Source organism: Sphaeramia orbicularis, chromosome 18, assembly GCF_902148855.1.
Source record: "Sphaeramia orbicularis chromosome 18, fSphaOr1.1, whole genome shotgun sequence".
In the NCBI taxonomy this organism is placed as follows: Eukaryota; Metazoa; Chordata; class Actinopteri; order Kurtiformes; family Apogonidae; genus Sphaeramia; species Sphaeramia orbicularis.
In genome coordinates, this window is record NC_043974.1 from 19,571,598 (window position 1) to 19,593,249 (window position 21,652).

A 21,652-nucleotide genomic window follows, 5' to 3' on the forward strand; every position below is an offset into this window, starting at 1 on the left:
CCTTTTTCACTTACCAGTTGTGTTAATTTTATGTTTGTTTGGTTCTTTTTTTATATGTACAGGGTGGGGAAGCAAAATTTACAATGAACATTTAGTTGTTTTTTCTCAGCAGGCACTTCGTCAATTGTTTTGAAACCAAACATATATTGATGTCATAATCATACCTAACACTATTATCCATACCTTTTCAGAAACTTTTGCCCATATGAGTAATCAGGAAAGCAAACGTCAAAGAGTGTGTGATTTGCTGAATGCACTCGTCACACCAAAGGAGATTTCAAAAATAGTTGGAGTGTCCATAAAGACTGTTTATAATAGAAAGAAGAGAATGACTATGAGCAAAACTATTACGAGAAAGTCTGGAAGATACTATTAAAGAAGAATGGGAGAAGTTGTCACCCGAATATTTGAGGAACACTTGCGCAAGTTTCAGGAAGCGTGTGAAGGCAGTTATTGAGAAAGGAGGACACATAGAATAAAAACATTTTCTATTATGTCAATTTTCTTGTGGCAAATAAATTCTCATGACTTTCAATAAACTAACTGGTCATACACTGTCTTTCAATGCCTGCCTCAAAATATTGTAAATTTTGCTTCCCCACCCTGTATGTGTTTTTGTACAAAACTGAAATAAATATTCATTCATTCAATAAACCAGTAAAATAATAACCACTACTGAAATATCACTAAAGTCATTTCTTCAAACATTTCAGTAGTGGATAACAGAGTACAGGTCTGAATAATTAAATAAAGGAGGATGAATTCTATTTAGATGCTTATTTTCCTCATGTTTTACTAAAGACTTGAACCGAACTATTATTAATGCTACAGGTTAATGCCATAGTTTTTCAGTAAGAAAAAATCCCACTGCTACGTACAAGGAGAACTTGTGTTCACATCTACATAAATGGAACTTAGATTCCAGATTTTTTTTGTTTTACCTAGTTTATTTTGTAGTATCTTAAAGTTTCATTCATTACATCGGACTGGGATCCCACCGTCACAAAAAACCTGGAAAAGAACTGATATCAAATGTAAAATGTTTTGGAAAGTTCATGAAATTTATTCGTATGGATGCAATTCCTCACCTTTCAGATACAGAATAACTTAACTCAGGGGTACATGTACCACCAGGGGTACTTGGAAGACACCCAGGGGGTACTTCAAATTTTTCAGGAAAAATACATTAAATAAGTCATTACAGGGGTTGGACAAAATAATGGAAACACCTTAAAAAAATCAACAAAATATAATTTAATATGGTGTAGGTCCACCTTTTGCAGCAATTACAGCCTCAGTTCTCCGAGGTATTGATTCATACAACTTGTGAATTGTTTCCAAAGGAATTTTAAGCCATTCTTCAGTTTTAATACCCTCCAACTCTTTTAGAGACGATGGCGGTGGAAATCGACGTCTTACTTGAATCTCTAAAACTGACCATAAATGCTCAATAATGTTGAGGTCTGGGGACTGTACCGGCCATACGAGATGCTCAACTTCATTAGAATGTTCCTCATGCCATTCTTTAACAATTCTAGCTGTATGGATTGGGGCATTATCATCTTGAGGTGAAGGTGTTTCCATTATTTTGTCCAACCCCTGTATGTTCTGAATACAAATCAAATAATGAGAATTAATGCTGAAATATAAAACACAATAAATACATTCCTATCATAACATTGAAACTTGTGACCTCATTTCATGTCAATATTTGTATTTTTGTCTGTCATCTTATTTAAGCTTTGGTAACATTTTAAGAACATTTCTATTTAATATTATTCATGATGAGTTTATTTGAGTAATTAAGTAATTATATTTTGTTGATGAAAGGTTCATTTATTCATTATCATTTATTTTTCTTAGCAATAAAAGATGGTACTTTTCAGTTTATATTGTGCACAAAATTTGCTTTTCACAATGTTATTTTTAATATATTAAAGCTAAATATATGTTGTCAAAGTTTTGAAAACAAAAACAGACACCTTTGACACAGGAATAAATTTTGCCTCATTTTTTTGATTTAAAAATGCTGAAGTGAGAGTTGGGGATACTTGGCTAAAAATATATATTTCAAGGGGTACTCCACTGCAAAAAGTTTGAGAATCACTGACTTAACTAAAATAACCAAAGTAAAATAAGTTATATTTCTAGAGCAGTAAAATATATATTTTTTATTGTGATACAAACACTGATGTTGTGCCCACACTTTAAAACTGATATTTTAAAAAATAAATAATTTTTCACCACAAGTTTGTATCCTTAAGTTTACTCTGTAATAACATTCACAAAACAAGAGTAAACCTGTCAGATTAAGACAAATTAAAACTACAGCGGAGCTCAAGTTTGTGCAGGTGCTAGGATGGCTTTTTTTTGACATTGCTTGACTTAAAATGAAGCATTTTTGCATCATTTTGGATCTATATTATGACAGTCCTTGGAAAACAGCTCACTATTTTTAATAGTAGAGAATGAAAAAGTCCATTTGTTCATGTGATTAAGGTCATGGACGTTAGATTGTTGATCCTTCCTTCAGTCTGTTCATCATTCAAAAAGAAACACAGCTATATAGAAGTATAAAGTATTTGCACTTTAATTACAACTTCCCATTTGCGACAGAAAAATATTGAGACAGCGACAACAGCTTAACAGTATCAGACCTGTAACATGAATACAGACAAGCTGGACAGCATGGCGTCACTAGATCTAAAGCCTTAGAAAATGCTTCTGTTCACACCAAAAAAAAAAAATCTGGATTTGTTTGTTTTTTATTTTATTTTATTACAAAAGCTATAAAACAAAAAATACTGTACAATTCACAAGTCATATTATAGTTTCTTTTTTTTCTGATGTATGTTACAAAAGTATGTACAATTTGGTGACGTAAAAGAATCAAAAATCACCCTTACAAAAAAATATTCCAGATAAATTTTCTTTGAACTCAGAAACAATTTGAAACATTTGGTTGCACACGTGGAAAAGATCTCAAAACATTCTTTAAAAAAAAAAGGAAAAAAATCATAATCTGTACAGCTTATCTAAATAAAAAAGGAAAAACGGTGACATTCAGACACTATGGAACAGCTTGACGTCTCATCACTAAGTCACATGTGAACTACAGCGGCACAAACCTGAAAGACCGACCACCAGGAAAACACACACGAGAAAGTATGAGCACGTAGACCAGTCCACCAGGGTTCACTCACATTTTTAACCCAGAAAGACCCACTGCTACTTTTCTGGTAGTTCCCAAATAAATTTTTCTCTCTATTTCACCTTTCTTAATTGATTTATCACCATTTATTATAATATTATCCTCTGTATTTTTCATTTTTTTCAGTCAAAATCAGGTGTTCCTCTTTGTTTAATTTACCAATCATGTAGATGTTCATTAAAACTCAGATTAAAAACAGAGAAAACTGACGAAAAAGAGAGATTTTTCAGTAAAATCTATCATTAACTGAGCATAACTCGACCCTCTCCATCCGCTGTGAATCAATGTTGTAGAAGATGACGGTGTTTCCATGGTAACTACGGAGCCTCTGAACGTCCAAATGGGTCATATCTGATGACCATGAAAAGACGACAAACTGTTTTTTTACACCGATTATTTACATGGATGGATAAAATTAGTGGATCAACAGGTTTTAAATGTGTAGAGCAGTGATTTTGATGGATGGTAGCTGTTTGGGTCTTAATGGGTTAATCTGTATCTGTGGAGTTTTTTTTTTTTGTTTTTTTTTTTTTATAATTATTATCCAAAATACATTAAATCTAGTGCCACATTCAGCCCAATGTGAGTAAAATAACAACATAATAAACTATAAATAATATCAACTCCAAACTTTTTCCTGTTTTAGAGTATAAAAAAAAAAAAAAAGGACCGATATAATTACAAAAAATATTTCCGTTTACAAAGTAAGTTACCTTTTAAAAAATGTGAACATGAAATTTCTTACAAAAAATAAGTGCAACTTCAACAATATGCTTCAGTTTGTGCATTAAAACTTACAGATCACAGTGGATCAACAAATACACAAAACTCTTAGTAACAGGCATTTATTGTTAAAATTTCATGTTCATATTTCTTCAGGTTATTCACATTTTTTTGTATTAAGGACAGTTTGTAAACATCTTCATGCAATTTCACTTTTTTACACTAAAGCAAAGAGGAAATAATTGCAGTTGTTTATTATGATAGTATTTGACTGGTTTGATCCACCTCAGATTGAATTGGGCTGAATGTGGACCCTGAAATAAAATGATTTTGACCCTTTATTGTTAATATCTTTGGTGTAATTTTTGTATTTCGCAAATTTGGACCCTTCTGCAACCCAGTTTTGACACTAGTGCATTAAATCATTAAAATTAACTCTTAAACATCACAAAGAAAAGGACATGTATTAACTATTACTTGAATTGAGAATGATTTAGTCATTATTCTATTGCACTTTTTTTTTCATCCGATTTGATTCGGTTTAAAGGCACGCAACAAATTTTGCAATGATGTTATTCTAATATTTAATGCCAATTTTTTTTTTTTTTACTGCAAATGTACAGTTAATCTGTTAGAAATTTAGCATTCTCCTTGGTTACTAATCAGAGAAAACTTTAATTAATCCATCACTGGTTATGATAAATCGCTCAAATGGACAGTCTCTGTGGTTTTGCACTTAGTTGTATATTTTTATAACAGACAGAAGAGTATAAAAAAAGAGAGCTTATGTGACAAAAATATATTATTACAACATTCCTAATCAGCACCTTGGACTCCTGATCAGATTTTAGGGTTTCCAGGGGGGGGGAAGCATAGATTTTGACCAAATGGCAACTGAAACATTTGGCTGTTTTTGCGTCTGATTTAAACCACATGATAAATAAGATGATCACTGTGTCCACTTCAGCCTGAATTACACAGAGCTACCATTATCTGTCACCCTCAGGTGGTTTGAAATAATTCCAGGACTTCTGTGGTCTTAATCCCACGTGAATATTTGAAACATAAAAATCGCAAATAACCCTATTTCAAACAGACATCATGTGACAATATTAGTCTTGTGCAAATCAACGTCTCTGTAACTTTGTGGGATATGCAACATTTTGTTTCCTCCACATTTATTTTATTATTTTATTGCCTGATTGTGAATCTGTGAAGATAAATCCAAACGGTTTTTTTGGGTGGAAATGCAGGAGGCTCATCATTTTGTCTGATTCTTTTATAAATATTCCCAGTACTAAATTATAAAAACCTCGACTTTAAACCACCAGCACTTCACATACAATCATCTGATCACTACACTCACGGCAGGACATAAATGCACAGAAAATGCAAGGGAAAAAAAAAACAAACTAAACAACATAAATCTACACATATTCCAGCTTCGATAACATCCACACACGCACAGCAACTTTCTTCTAGTAAATTTCTACTGCTCCTGCCATGAAATTACAGCTATTTCAATGACTTAATTTGCATTTAAATAGAACAATGGCCACCGTTCTGCTCCTCTTGCAGAAAAAGGTAGAAAAAGGGAGGGGAGTTACAAATTCTACTGTTGTACGTCTGCATCTGAGACCAAACGAAGTTGCGTTTGAGAAGATAATGACAGCACTGGAAAAAAAATGAAAATCTTATCAAGTGTATTTTTCTCATTTCTAGTCAAAATATCTCATCACACTTAAAAAAAGACAATCACCTAAAGAGTAACTTTTCAGTGAGATATTCAGAGCTTATTTTTAGACAAGAGATGTTGAAAATCTTACTCCATACTTGTTAGATTGGCAGATATTTTGCTTGAATTAAGCAAAAAAAAAAATCTGCCAATGGAACAAGGGAAAATTATCTTAGTAGGATTTCTTGAAATAAGATTTTCAAGATCTATCGTCTAAAAATAAGTTCTTATATCTCACTGAAAAGTTACTCTTTAGGTGATTATGTCTTATTTTAAGTGTGATGAGATATTTTGACTAGAAATGACAAAAATACACTTGGTAAGATTTGGATTTTTGCAGTGAGGATGCCGATGTCTGCCTGCAGGTCATGTGGTTATGTGTGGATAATATTTAATAATGAACGTCTGCACTGATGAAGAATACTGATTATTAAAGAGAGTCTGTAGACGCCTTCCACTTTGTGCTGTTTGACTTCACATTGTCAACTCCTTTAAATCTATGTGGAAAATATCAGGCCCCGTAAGCACCAACACAGTGAACTTATTGTTTACTAAGGTATTCAGACAACGCAGCTTAGACACTGACCAAGAAAACACTGAATATCAAGTAAAAGAAACGAGCAGGAGCTGCAACATGAACTCAGCTTACTCACTCAGGAAAAACAGGAAACGCACAGCAAAGATAAAGCGTGGAATTGCATTTCAGCGGTTCATTAATGCCGTTACACACTGACATTCCTCACCCGTACTGTACCCACTGAACAGGCCAACCAACACTGGAACTCTGGGATCAATACAAATATTGATATTTGAGGGTTCAAAGAAGAAAAGACACTTACTGTTCATTTTTCATGTCAAAATATAACATGAATTTATATTTTAGCCACATTTTTGTACTTAAGCAACCAATCATCTATACAATATGGAATAATGGAATATTTTCACTACTTTAACTTTTCCAATATGGAACTGAAGCATTTATTTCAATGCAACCAGAGTCCTTTGACAAAAATAACAACTTTACCTTGAGAACACCAGAGTTACTCACTGACATCTAACTCCGTGATTTATGTGATAATCTTTAAATTATCTTTCATTTCTCATATTCCTGCAATTTCTTAATACAGCTAATGTGGCTGAAATACACACCAATACTAATAAATCTGATAATAGATGTGATCTGTTTTGGACTGCTTTTAACACTTTCTAGGTGACACACATGTAGGTGTATTTGTTGGTTTTCATTCATGTTCATTGAACCTTCATTGTACCTTTACAATACCTCTACCATTAAGTAATACATGTTAGTACTGCATTTATTATTAGTTATAATATAGACATGTACTATGAACCCACAGAGCTGTATCTCACCCCCATCCTTTTCCAAATGCAAAAATATAGGTTTGCGTTTCAAACCCTGGTAAGAAAATATTTTTTTCTAAACTGGAATTTTTTTTAAAGTGTACATATTCACAAGGTCACCTTCAAAAAAATGGTGAAAAGTAGTAGTTTTTTCCGGTCACCAGAACTCACAGCAAATCAGCCAACTCATGGTGTTACGTTTAGCTAAGAGGCGTCTCTGGATATCCATCCACTTTCTGTGAGGAAAGTGAGAATGCGCTTCTTCAGGACCTTGTCCAGGTAGCTGGGCAGGCGGCTCTTGGCTGGGATTCCCTGCCTTTTCTGCAGGTGATCTTTGATGATGATGGTTTTGACAGTCAGGTAACGAGCCGGGCTGAGGTTCAGAGAGTTGCACAGCACCTTCTCCCTGTCGGACAGCAGCTCAAAGCCGGTCAGATTCTCGATAGCAGCAAACTCACCATCTTTACCTTCTTCTTTGATCCCGCCTCCAACCCCCAATCCTCCAGCCGTACCCCCGCCTCCAGCTCCACCACCCAGTCCGATCCCAGAGCCAATGCTTCCACCTCCTCCGCTGCCACGTTTAGAGGTGACCACACTTTTGTTTTCTTTACGTTTTTCTCTTTTGTGGCGCGCAGCTTCGTACTCAGCTGACTCTTCCAGGCGGGTGATGCCGTTACGGCGGTAGCGCTGCAGCTCTCGTACCTTCGCCCTCAGCAAACGCTCCTTATGCATGTTCTCAAAGAAGTCTTCAAACTCCCTGTGGGCCATGAACTGGCAGAGCCCCCGCAACCTGACACGTTGCTCTTTTTCTTCCTTGGTGATCTTCCTTTTAGGTGTACTTGGAACAGGACCCGATCCTCCTGCTGTTGTGGAGCCTGACCCGATTGCACCACTGCCAGCCCCTGCCCCACCCAAACCACCAGCAGTACCTATGACTCCAAGTGCCCCTGGTTTTTCCTTATCCTTGTCTTTCTTGTCTCGGCCTAGGAATGCAGGCACCAGGTTGTAGTCTCGGGCAATATTCTTACGTCGCTGGCGCTCACGAAGCTTACGCACATACATGTCCACGTGGGCACGTTTCATCTCAATTTCCACATCCTCATCATCGTAGTTCACAGACAGTCCGCTGATGAGCTTCTCAGCATCCTGGTCATATTCGATCTCATAGTCATCACGCAGTGGCATGTAGCCCAGCTGCTGCTGCTCGGCCAGGCTGATATCAAGTGGGGGTAGTGGGGTGGTGAGGCTGGGCGACAGAGGACCTCCGCTGGGGCAGGTGTGGTCAGTGACCCGATTGGGAATACTGTCTGGAATGCAGGCCTTACCCAGGTTTCCGTGAATGTACATGGTGACATAGTGCTCCATGACTTCCTGTGGCGTTCGGGATGCTCCGACATGAGCAGCCATGTCCTCCTGAAGAAAAAGGCAACACACACAGGGTTACAAAATGCACACATTTCCAATAAATCATAAAAAGAGCTTCTGATGACTTCAACTCCATACTCCACCCAACACATAACAGTATACAGATCGCATTGATTACTTTGCTGCACAGTAACTACTTTTATTTTTCAAAAATGTCAGTATTTTGCTGATAACAGCTGTATTTTACTAAAATCCATAGCATGTGACAGAATAGAGTCTCAACGAGAAATTCACAAGGCCTACTGTATCCTATTGAGACCGAGGAAAGTAAAAAGTTTTGGCTATTCTACATTAAATAATTGCCTTGAGTGGAAACAGCATAACACAACTGTTTTTTCCAGATATAATTTTTAAATTCTTTATGGAAAGTCATTTGCAGCAGGCAGTGTTCTTCTTTTTTTTAAAGCTGTGAAACTCTTGTTCCCTCCAAAAATGCAATGCTGTGTCTCAAGAGGATATAGTTAACTGACTCGTGAGTTTATATTATATCAAATACACCTCTGTTCAGATTTAGTGCAACTCGTGTACACAGTGAACATTAAATCATTAGTGTCCTACTACCTTTGTTAGGCACACATTAGTTTTTGACATTACCTGCATCTACTTCAATAGAATGAATGTACAGTACATAATGTGAGTAAAGTCATTTAACCTGATGTGAATGAAGCTGTGAGCTCCTTTATTCAGTTACCTCTGAGTGAAATAGCCTGTTTTCCAAGGTTTATCATAAACCTTGGAAAACAGGCAGCCATTTTAAAGAGTTTTGTAGGTATTTCGAGTGAAATAAAAATGATGAAGAAAGTAAAGAATGAAAGAAAATCCACTTCTGATCATGTGATTAAGGTCATGGAAAGTATTATGGTTGGTCCTTGAGAAAATGTGGACAAATCTGGTCCGTAAAAGAAGTCTGGGAAATTTTTATGTACTTTAATGTGATGTCACACTTGAAAATCTCAACTCTGTTCAATCCACTCAGGGATGAAGTCTGGGTTAAGGGCTTTTATTATGAAATGTACCGAAACCAACATGGTCTGCTCTTGTTCTGATCGAGCACAGGGGTAGGCAACCTGTGGCTCCAGGGCCACATATGGCTCTTGGCATCTGTCTATGGCTCCTTTGGTCAAAAACCTAAGGAACATTTTGAAATGATCTGAAAGAGTCATTACTTTTTAACACTGTTATCGGCCTAAATCTATTCTAACTTTGTCCATCAGCAGAAATGCACAGGCTTTACATGGAATAAAATCATTTTTTCCACAGCATAAAAACCAAAGTGGATTATTTTCTTCCCAAATTCAATACAAGATGCTCAATTTGCATTTGGCTGTAGTTTGTAGGTAAGCCACTATACATGAAAGTTACACTTTTTCTCCATTGCACAACGTAATTATGTTTTAGAAAAAGTGTCCATCATTTAAAAAAATGTACAAATCTTGAATGTTTTCTTTCTTGTAGTGGTATAATTTCATAAATGCACCAGACATTGCATTATTATAATGGAAATACAAAGTTAAATAGCAAACTAATCCCAAATAGGCTACAGCAGAGCAGTCACCTCATGGTAAAATATGGATGGGTTTACATTTATTTTCATGGCTCTGGTCAGATTTTTTTCTTTTTTTCCAAGACAAAATTGGCTCTTTGGGCTGTAAAGGTTGCCGACCCCTGATCTAGCAGCTGGAAAATATGTACGTTTAAGTAAGTTGAATGCAGAATTTTTACTTGTAATGGAGTATTTTGGGGTACTAGTACAGAATCTGAATACTCTGTCTACATCTGTTGTACGGTGTAATTTTGTAAAAGCATTACTTTCTGGTAATAGGGGTAAATATAAGCTTCTGTATAGTAATGTAAATGCCATAAATACGACACTACGTGGTTTATACTAAATATATCAACACTGTAGGTATTATATGAGGATTTTGGGGACTCTCTGAAAGTCAGAAAGAAGAGTTTGGATGTCAGTTAAAGCTCAGATATCCAACTTTCAACGACAGGTAAATGAATTAGCATTAGCTACTCCCTAGGTTAAATGTATCATTGTTCTGTACTGCATGATTAAAACAAAGAATCTGTAAGCGCATAAATGTAATTCATTGACAACATATTTAATAAAACTGGTGTAGTTACCCAGTTTCCAAACCCATACTGTTCGATGGCATCGAGCAGCGACTGCTCTTCCCTGCTGGTCCATCCTCCCTCCGCCTCGGGACCCCAGAGAGAGAACCGACCGCCGTCGACCAGCTGGTAACCGTGCCATCTCCGGTGGTTGCTAATTTCTGCACCCGCCGAGAAACACTCCGGACACAGCTCGATGTCTGGGCAGTCGGTGCACCGAAGCCGTAGGTTAGTAACATCCGAAAGGCAGTTAACGCAGTACTTTTTCCCCAGGTCGGCCATGTTGTCTGGCTCCTGCTTCTTGTTGTTGGAGGCAGATCTTCGCGCCTGCGTACTGAGGGCGTCGCAGCAGCGCCCGCTACTCACATCCTGCTCGTCAATATTCATGAGGGGGGCGGGGACGTCTCTGATTGGCTGCCTCCTCTAGTTTCCAGGACAACCCAAACAAAACGAATAGACGCGCAAGTAGAAGTGCAAATGGCGCTTTAGACACAATCATTATAATTTTAAGCATTATTTTGTATGATAAAATGAACAAAGAGTCAGAGCAGGAAGAGATTGAGGTGAAAGATGACACAGTGAGGGTGGTTTCAGCAGATTCCTCCAAAGAAAATGACAAATCTCTTCTGAACTTTGCAGAAGTTGATAAAGAAGATGAAAATGTGGTATCATTTCATGATGAACAAGCCAAAGAGGAGGCTCCAGCTACTGAAGATGTGGACATCATCACTGCAAGTGGAATCATGGATGATCTCATGAATTATGATCAGCTCCTGTCCCATGATGCCAGTGTAATATTTGAAGTTAACAGCAGCGATGGGGATGGGCCCCACATGCTGGATCTAGAGACTCCAGACAGTCCTGCAAAAGAGGCTGAAATAAAGGAAGTCACTGCTGCTGCTGCTACTCCTTCTCCAGATGAACAAGATGCCAACTATGAAGAACACATGCAGCTCCTCCAGCAGCTTAATGAGGAGACAGATAAAGCCAGCCAACGCAGCAGTCAGCTGCAGATGAAGCTGGCAGAGTACCTCCGGATGAAGGCTGTGGATGATGCTCAGCTGGAGCGGGATGGGTTGGTATCAGAGCAGATGGAGGAGTATGTGAATTATCTTAACATCCTGAGTGATCTGAAGCAGCAGCTCACCATTGAGTCTGAGAGAGCTGAGCAGCAGGCAGAAGAACTGAGGTTACAGAGTCAAGAGAAACTGGACAAGGTATGGCTGACACAGATAGAATCCCAGTCCAGTGACACTTATTCCATCAGAGTACATCCTGCGAGTCAGTGTAGAACAGAACAGAAAGTGTGTCAGATGAGAGATGAAACGTCTCATTAAAGAGTACCTAAATCAGGAGTGTCAAACTCATTTTCTTTCAAGGGCCACATTCAGCCCAATTTGATCTCAAGCAGGCCGGACCAGTAACATAATAGCATAATAATCGGTAAATAATGACAACTCTGAATTTTTCTCTCTGTATCAGTGCAAAAAACCAATTAAATTATGAAAGTATTTACATTTATAAAGTATCCTTCCTCAAAACAGATGTGAATAACCTAAAAAAAAATCAAATTTCTTAAGAAAAATAAGTGCAATTTTAACAATATTATGCCTCAACTTATCATTTATACATGTGCATTACGGATCGGATCTACAAATGCACAAAACATTTGGTAATAGGCATGATATTGTTAAAATTTTGGAGTATGGAACTGAAATGAGAACAATTTAAACAATATTATGTCTCGGCTTATTATTAACACAGCTTACAGATCACAGTGGGTCTACAAATGCACAAAACATTCAATAACAGGCACAATATTATTAATTCTAGTGTTAAAGTTGCACTTAATTTTATTTTTAGACATTTAACCCTTTCATGCATGAATTATGAGAACCTAAGTCAATATTTTTTTTTTTTCTTGAGTGATTTTATTCCTCTTTAGGTATGAAAAAAACTGCTATTGAAATTTTATTTGATGAACCTATTTTTCATGGAGTTAAAAAAATTTCCACTCAGCTGGACATTTCTTAACTCCATGAAAATGTAAATAATTAGTGTAAAAAACAGTTTGTCATCTTTTCATGGTCATCAGATATGACCCATTTTTGGATGTTCAGAGGCTCCGTAGTTACCGTGGAAACACCTCCATCTTCTACAACATTGATTCACCAGTAAAACCCATGAAGTTGGATGAATGACAGTGGATGGAGACACTTAATTAATGATAGATTTGCTGAAAAAGTCACTTTTTTCTGTTTTCCATGTTTCTGATTTAATAACCTTTGAATTCACTCTGAGTTTTAATAAACATCAACATGATCAACAGATTAAATATAATAAAATACCTACTTTACGCTGAAAAAATGCTAAATACAGAGGATAATATAATAATAAATGGTAATAAATACTTAAGAAAGGTTAAATTGAGAGAAAAAAAAAAAATTGGGAACTGCCATCAAAGAAGCACTGGGTCTTTATGGGTTAAATATTAATAACATTTTATTTCCTTGCCTTTCCCTCATGCAGATATTATGCAGGTACTGTTATAGAAGTTCAAGTTAAATTACATTGTAGAATAGCTGTCCACTGTTGTGACCACTATGCATGAAAGGGTTAAAGTTGTTCATATTGGTTCAAGTTATTCACATTTTATCTTTAAAGGATAGTTTGTAAATATAAATATTTTCATAATGTAATATTTTTTTTACATTAAAGCAAGAGGAAAATTTAGAATAGTCAGTATTTATCAGTTATTATGGTATTATTTTACTTGAGATCACAAATGGGCTTTGGCCTCTGAACTGAAGCAAGAGACCCTTGACTGTTAATATCTCCAGTGTCATTATTGCATTTTGTAAATTCATCCTGTGTTGCACTGGAACCTTCGGGGGCCGGTTTTGGCCTGATACCCCTGACCTAGATTTGCCATGACCTGGATGAGTGAGATGTTTTACAGATAAACATGAACATGTTTTGTTTAATAGATAACCCAGACTACATTAAATCAAGAAACAAAACTGTCGCCATCTGCAGCTGAGCAACTAACGAAACTGCTCAGAATCACATAACCAACTATGTTGTTTTAGAAAAGAAAGGAAATTTCTGAAGAAAAGGTTTGTTCTTCAGGATGTAATGATAAAACAGTACAAGGGGTCTTCACATCCTGCCACACTGTGACTTAAGCTGATGCAACATGAATACTAAACACTGTAAGCACTGCTCAGTTTAAAAGACTGGGTGGTGTAGGAAAATGATGGTTTCTGCTTGAAGAGCTCAGAAAACTGAAATATATGACATACACTAATTAGATTTAAAAAAAAAAACTGACATGATATTGTGAGAAATGTTTTTGGATGTACATGCTTTTTCAGCCTATTATCTGACAGTCTTGTGTCCTAAATAATAATACTACCCCTGGATTAGGTCATTTTTTTCTCTTTCCTCAGGCTGACGATAAATGGCGTGCGTTCATGGCGTTAAAGCAGGACGTGGCTGTGACGGTGCTCAGCCGCCTCTTGGGTAAAGCGTCAGCGCAGGCCAAGGTGGACTCAGCCCTGTCAGCAGAACAACTGCAGCAGGATGAGCTGATCAAACTGCGCCTCAAGCACCTAAAGCTGAAGAGAAAGGTCCACAGGTTGGAAACGGAGCTCCGAGAGGGGGACGAACGATCCAGTGACCCTCTGCAGCTCCAGTACGAGCAGCTGCAGGCTCAGAGGCTGGAGCTCAAAAAACACATCGAGAAGCAAAGCCAGGAATCGATGAAACTGCAGAAGAAGATCAGCAGCAGCTTGGAGGTGAGGTAAACACCCAGCAGGTCCAGACCAAACTACTCAAAATGTGTAAAAATGTACTTTTGTGCAGCTGCAAATATTTTTTTTATATTTTTAATTGCCGTTGTAAGTAATCTTTGAAATCTGGAGGTTGCCACTTGTTAAGCCCCTTTAAGGTTTTTGATAACCATCCATCACAATTTTTCACCAACATGTATTATGTGTATGTTTTATAACTATGTGAAAATTAACCCTTTCATGCATAGTGGTCATTACAGTGGACAGCTGTTCTCTTGTATATTCATGGATTTTGTTGTTTTAGTTCTATATCAGCCAACACAGTGGACGCTCTCACTGCAAAAATCTAACTCTGACCAAGTGTATTTTTCTCATTTCTAATCCAAATATCTCATCACACTTAAAATAAGACATAATCACCTAAAGAGGAACTTTTCAGTGAGATATGAGAACTGATTTTTAGACAATAGATCTGCAAAATGTGATTTCAAGAAATCTTACCAAGATAACTCTCACTTGTTCCACTGACAGATTTTTTTTGCTTGAATTAAGCAAAAAAAAAAAAAAGTTACTCTATAGGTGATTATGTCTTATTTTAAGTGTGATGAGATATTTTGACTAGAAATGAGAAAAATACACTTGGTAAGATTTAGATTTTTGCAGTGCATGCACCATCCCATACACTGCAGTTCATACTGTTACTGTAACTTTGCTGTTCTTGATAAACCCGATCTGCACTAACATGTTTGAGAGTAAATCAAATGCTTGTTATTGTTATTAAACTATAATTAACAGGTTTTTGTGGGGGGGGGGATTTGCATATTATATCCATGAAGTGAGTAATGACTAGTATTAGTGTATGTTAAAATGTGAGAAAACATCAGATTAGCAGCATTAAAAATGTTTTCATTTCATAGTTTTCACACAGTTTATCAGTAAATACATTTCTGTGCTTCAAAAATTTAATGCATGGTGTCCAGCTGAGTGGACATGTTTGCAACTCCATGAAAAATGGGTTCATAAAAACTATTTCAATTGCATTGTTTTTTTTTTTTAATGCCTCAAGGAATAAAAACACTCGTGAATAAAATTTTTGATTAAGGCTTTTATAATTCATGCATGAAAGGGTTAAATAAATAATACACAAAAATACTCAGATACTCCATTCACCTCAGCTCAGGTCAGACCTTTATCGTCCCTCATGTATTTAGGAGATCAAGCAAAGAGAACATGGATGCAAAAAAAAGAAGTCCAACAGGCCCAGTTTGGGTAATCACATGTTCTCGGTGCTTCCTTCAAAGTGGAAAATCCTTCCCTGCACTGTAAGCCCGGAATTTGTATTTACTAAAATGCTTTAATTACAGTGCACTTAAATGATTTAAGTTTTATGATGTTACTATAAAATGTTAAGTATATTCTACTAATTTGTAGACATAGTTGAAAGTACGAAAAAGTTTAAGTTGAATGGAATTAAATCACTAAGTTTTAGTCATGACCACACCTTTTTATCTTCGTATTGCATTGTGGGTATTGGGCATATTGTTGAAAATGTGTTATTTTTATGTGCAGGGGTTCAGCGGGGTTGTGGTGTTAGTGTTAATTTGGATTTAATGTGTGTATGGCAGTGTTTATTGGCCTTTTTGTGTTTGTTTTTGTATTTTTGTAGAGCTGCACCATGAGTCAGAGCCATAGGAAGAACAATGGCTTTTAATATCTTGTTAAATTAAAAGCACTTCCTGTACTGGCAAATGACATTGAGCTAACTTCTATTCATGCTACAATATATTAAGATGAATAATTTCACAACAATTTTAGTCAGGAATAGGATTTTGAGTTTGATTAACTTAAAAAAAAAGTTGTTTAATCAATGATAAATGAATCTGGCTGCATTTGAAAAAATTAGTCAGTGTAACCTAAAATGCTGAGTTGAATGGTTGGATAGTGGGGTTGATTTTACAACAGATTTAAAGCACAAATAACTTGTCTTTCAGTGTTTTCTACTTAATAGTTTAAGTTAAATACTTTTAGCATTAAAGATGAACCTACTTAAACCAACTGATTAGTTGATCATTACTCAAATCATTTAACTCTTTCGGTGCCAGACAGTTAAGGGGCGAATAAGCCTTAAAAGTGCCACAGAATCTGGCCGTTTTTCAGTATTTCGCGTCGTTTTTATAATCGAAGTCTGAATCGTCATCAGAACTCATTTTCTAGCAGATGGGACTGTTTTGACAGATCGCTGTGTTTACGATATTACTACAAAATGGCCATCTAATTTGCATATGATTTCATTCATAAATTCATTCATAAAATTTCCCAAGCAGAAAACGAAACGCGAGCTTTTCCTTGGTCAAAAACCGCTCGGTAACATCCGACTGATTGCTACTTAGATTCAAAACGCACCGGACGCAGCCGATTCATTATTGATCGTAATTTGCAAGAAGATTTGAAAGAACGTCATCGAAATGTGAGAAAGAAATGGGGGTGGATGGTTTGTTTGTACACAAATATGGCGTGTTCTCCAAAGCCGATCTGATCGGCCCGTGGCATTGAAAGAGTTAAGTGCAATCACTTGCCTCAAATTTTTTGAGTAAACTCTACTTATCCTGGCTTACAGTGTGAACAGAGGTGGTGGTCTGAGACAGTACTAATCAAAAACCCATAACAACGCTTTAAACAACATTCCCAAACAGTTTTCAACCAACACCCTTCCACACCTGGACTTAGATTTGGACAGTGACTCACCCCTCATCCACGACCCTGAAACTCACACACAATACCCACCAACGACCCTGACGCCCAAGGATACACTCTCTATACGACCCTAACACTTAAGTTCATTAGCATATTGTTTACTACCTCTACAGACCACCCCCCCACAGCGTTATACATCCAGTTTTACCCCACTAGTTATAAGAACTGAAGAAGTCTCTTGGATGAGAAGAAATGTTTTCAAAAGAGCAAAACCAGTCCAGTTGAACTTAGAAGAACGATGACCCGGGCAGATGAGGACCTACACAGATAATGACTTTAATGACTTCTGAACCACTAATCCTGTCTAATTCAGGTAAAATACAGTTTCTCAGCTTTTTATTGTCATCAGATGTGACCCATTTGGACGTTCAGAGGCTCCGTAGTGAACGTGGAAACACCGTCATCTTCTACAACGTTGATTCACATGTAAAACCCATGAAGTTGGATCAATGACAGTGGTTGTAGATACTGTATTATTTTTTTGGGTTCAGTTATTGCTATGTTTGCTTAAAAAGTCACTTTTTTCCAGCTTTCTTTGTTTTTTAACATAATAACCCTCAACTTTAATCTGAGCTTCCATGAACATCTACATGATCAGTAAATTAAATATAGGAAAATGCATGATTTTCACTGAAAAAGCACAAAATACAGAGGATAATATTATAATGAATGGTGATAAATAATTTTAGAAACTTTTAGTGAACAGTCACAACATCTTTATAGGTTAAAAACACTACATTTTGTATGTAGTTTGTAAGCTCCAGTTGAAATCATTATTTACTCTGTTATTCATTTCATTACTTTGTTTTACAGCAACACACAAGACATACAGAGTTTTGTGCTTTCTCTGTAAATATACTGAACCAATCAACATGTGTCTACTATGTACTACTACTTCTACTACTACTAGTACTACTGACGATGATGATGTAGTAGCTGAAAAAAATGTCATGCTGTTTTAACCCAATGATATATATATTAAAACGATAAAAATAACTGATTAAAAAAAAGTGTATCCAGTGCTGTACAAAAGTTTGAAGTCTACAAAAGTCTAGGTTTGTTGTTTTTCCAGAACTGAAATGAACATTCTTTTTTATTTTTCATTCTCTTTTTCTTCATGTACACCAAGAAAACCTCCAGTGTCTCCAGTCTTTTTTGATATAGTAACCTTTGAATTTACTCTGAGCTTTTACAGTCGCTGAAAAAATTAGTACACCACCCCTTGTTTTCTTCAGTTTCTTGTTCATTTGAATGCCTGGTACAACTAAAGGTACATTTGTTTGGACAAATATAATGATAACAACAAAAATAGGTCATAAGAGTTTAATTTCAGCGCTGATATCTAGCCATTTTCCATGTTTTTTTTTTTTGATAATAACCAAAATCACTTCAGTTCTTACATCAATATCTATGACATTGTACTGACAAAAACAGTGCTTTTAGGCGTTCCATGTTTTCTTTTCTGTCTGTTTTAGTCACATGATACACACAGGAGTTAGGACTTGTTTGCATAACCATTGTTTTTGATGACTTTTGATGGTCTGATAAATTTTTCTGTGGTTTTTTTTCCATATGAACATCTACATGATCAGTAAATTAAATATAGGAAGGTACCAGATTTTCACTGAAAAATGAATAATGCAGAGGATAATATACAGATAAATGGTGATAAATCACTTGTGGAAAGGTTAAATGTAGAGAAAAATACTTCTATCTCTCTCATGTCGGTTCCCAAATAAATTTTTCTCTCTATTTAATCTTTCCTGAATGATTTATCACCATTTTTTATAATATTATCCTCTGCATTTTGCATTTTTTGTCAGTCAAAATCATCTATTTTCCTATATTTAATTCACTGATCATATAGATGTTCATAAAAGCTCAGAGTAAATTCAAAGGTTATTATATCAAAACAGAAAAAACTGAAGAAAAAGTGACTTTTTCAGTAAAAATCTATCATTAACTGAAAATAAAAACAAGTGTGTCCATCCACTGTCACTGATCAAAGTCCATGGTTTTTACTGGTGAATCAATGTTGTAGAAGATGATAGAATTTGTATGTTCACTACGGAGCCTCTGTACGTCCAAATGGGTCATATCTTGTGAATATGAAAAGATGACTGCATGATAACTGCATTTTACACCAATTATTTACATATATTGATAGGATTAGTGGATCAACAGTTATTAAACAATTTAAATCAGTAGATGGTTTTGGTCGCTGGTGGCTATTTGGGTCTTTATGGGTTAAGAGTATTTTATTGTAAATTCTTGTCAAAAAGCCAAATTATAGATTAAAGTTGGGGGTTATTATGTTAAAAAACAAAGAAAGCTGAAAAAAGGGACTTTTTAGGCAAAAATATCAATAACTGAACACAAAAATTTGCATCTACAACCACTGTCATTGATCCAACTTCATGGGTTTTACTGGTGAATCAATGTTGTAGAAGATGACACTGTTTCCATGGTAACTACAGAGTCTCTGAACGTCCAAATGGGTCTGATCTGATGACCATGAAAAGATGACAAACTGTATTTTACACCAGTTATTTACATGTATTGATAGGATTAATGGCTGAACAGTTATTAGACAGTTTATATCAGTAGATGTTTTGGTTGACAGTGGATGTTTGGGTCTTTATGGGTTAAAATGTCCCAGAGCTGAAAAATAAAAGTAAAAAAAAAAATTTCCCTTTCATCCAAATGGAAAAATGGTCAAAAAAAAGTCTAATTTAGGATCAGTATGAGGTCCAGTATTGATGGTTTTTAAACTCCACCCATCCCAGGGTACCATAGACGTGGCTGATGTCTGTTCTCTCTCAGCTCCTGTCAAACATAAAGGAGAAGCTGTACTGGAGCCGGGTGGAGGTCCGGACCAAACAAGAGCAGCTGGCGGAGGTGGAGGCCACGGTGGCCGCAAAGAGGGAGGTCCTGACCGGCATCAAGAATGAACGCAACAGGCTGCAGAGGGCCAACCTGAGGCTGAAGGAACACAGAGGCCTGCTGGGAAACACAGCCCTGCTTCGAGACTTCGAGGACACGGCTGACGCTTCCGATCAGCTGGAGGAAAAACTGGAGAAGCTGAGATGCAGGAGAGCCCAGATTGTCTTCAACTTTGGCAAAAGGAAAACGAATCTGTAGTGAATTTCATGTGTTTAAACTCATAAAAGTAAAGGCACAGTTAAATAAAAGAAGCTTTCAGAAATGACAACTTAGGATTCCAGGCTTTGTTTTTGTCTTCTTTTCTTGCAGATGCAACATTTATTATGTTTATTTAAGTTCAGAAAACAGACACTTTACAATAGTTATTGATTCTTATTCATGTAATCTACAGAAATGAAAAAATAAAAACCACATTATGTCCGTAAGCGATGATGAAATATTTTTGGCAGACGTCAGCAGGGTGTTTTATCTCCTTTAAATCTTTATCATGAAGTTAATAATAAAATTTTCCAGTTCCTGTTAGAGAGTCCACCAGAGTCACACTAGCTGTTCTCAGATTTCCTGATAATTGTTTCACTTACACCCCCAAATGTTTGATTAATTGATTGGTTTATTTTTTGAGCTTGTGCACTCTATGCACAGTGTTGTTTCAGTTTCACAATAAGACAAATAATATACATCCACGTATTATATACACATCATTATGTGTACACGATAAACATAAATATATACAATAATTCACTATTAATATACACCCCTAGTAGCCCAAAAGGGAGTGAGAAGAAGTAAAACCTATTTACTCCCACCCCCAGTTTCACTTTTACATTGTGTGGTTGCAGTTACATCAGAGAAATTAGTTGTAAACATGCATGAAGAACAAGAAGAAGAAGAGGAATAAAAAGAAGTAGAAGAAATATTGAGGAATTAATGACATTCTTGTGGTTCAAACACGTTCTATACATGAAATCACCTGGTATTACAAAAATGTCATTAAAATTAAGTTACAATTAACTTTACAATTACAATTGCCTTTTTACACACCGTACAAAGACCATTTTTTCAGATTCATGTTTTGATTTTACCAGTAACATCAGGATTTAGGAGAACTCTTAGCACTCGGAACGCTCAGGAAACTAAATGACTATACATTCTCCAGCTAATCCAAGAGGTTTCCATAGAGTTTATCTGAACAAGTAGGACAATGTTTTATCTCATAAAGGAAGACTTGATCCTTTAGTTTTTCATAAATGAAACTATTAACTGAAGCTGTCAGACAAATGTAGTACAGTAGAAGTATAAAGGGGCATGGGATTGAATTTGACTTTTGTCTCAGTTGCTGGAAAAACATTCATATCCATGTAAAAACTCAATGACCGCTGTGGATGTGAATTTAAATACTATTTTACACAGGGTCCACATTAACCCTTTCATGCATAATGGTTACTCCAGTGGACAGTTATTCTACAGCTGTTCTCTTGTATACTTTATTTTATGTATATTTTATATGCATATTATATTTTTATATTTTGTTGTTTTAGTTTCATATCAGCCAACACTGTGGACACTTATGCATCATCCCTAACACTGAAA

At 36.1% G+C, this 21,652-nt stretch overlaps 2 protein-coding genes across 2 annotated transcripts; one reads left to right on the forward strand and one right to left on the reverse strand.

Moving 5' to 3' along the window:
* Positions 1-6,912: 6,912 nt before the first annotated feature.
* tada2b (transcriptional adaptor 2B) lies at positions 6,913-10,976 on the reverse strand. Its single transcript, XM_030162691.1, has 2 exons — positions 10,587-10,976; positions 6,913-8,444 (listed from the first exon to the last, which is right to left on the reverse strand). Exons 1-2 carry the CDS (start codon positions 10,959-10,961, stop codon positions 7,236-7,238), a joined length of 1,584 nt encoding a protein of 527 aa, XP_030018551.1. The 5' UTR covers positions 10,962-10,976; the 3' UTR covers positions 6,913-7,235.
* cfap184 (cilia and flagella associated protein 184) lies at positions 10,712-20,276 on the forward strand. Its single transcript, XM_030162692.1, has 4 exons — positions 10,712-10,802; positions 11,214-11,791; positions 14,024-14,371; positions 19,943-20,276. The coding sequence occupies exons 2-4, from the start codon at positions 11,318-11,320 to the stop codon at positions 20,258-20,260; spliced, it is 1,140 nt and encodes a 379-aa protein (XP_030018552.1). The 5' UTR covers positions 10,712-10,802; positions 11,214-11,317; the 3' UTR covers positions 20,261-20,276.
* The last annotated feature ends 1,376 nt before the right edge of the window (positions 20,277-21,652 follow it).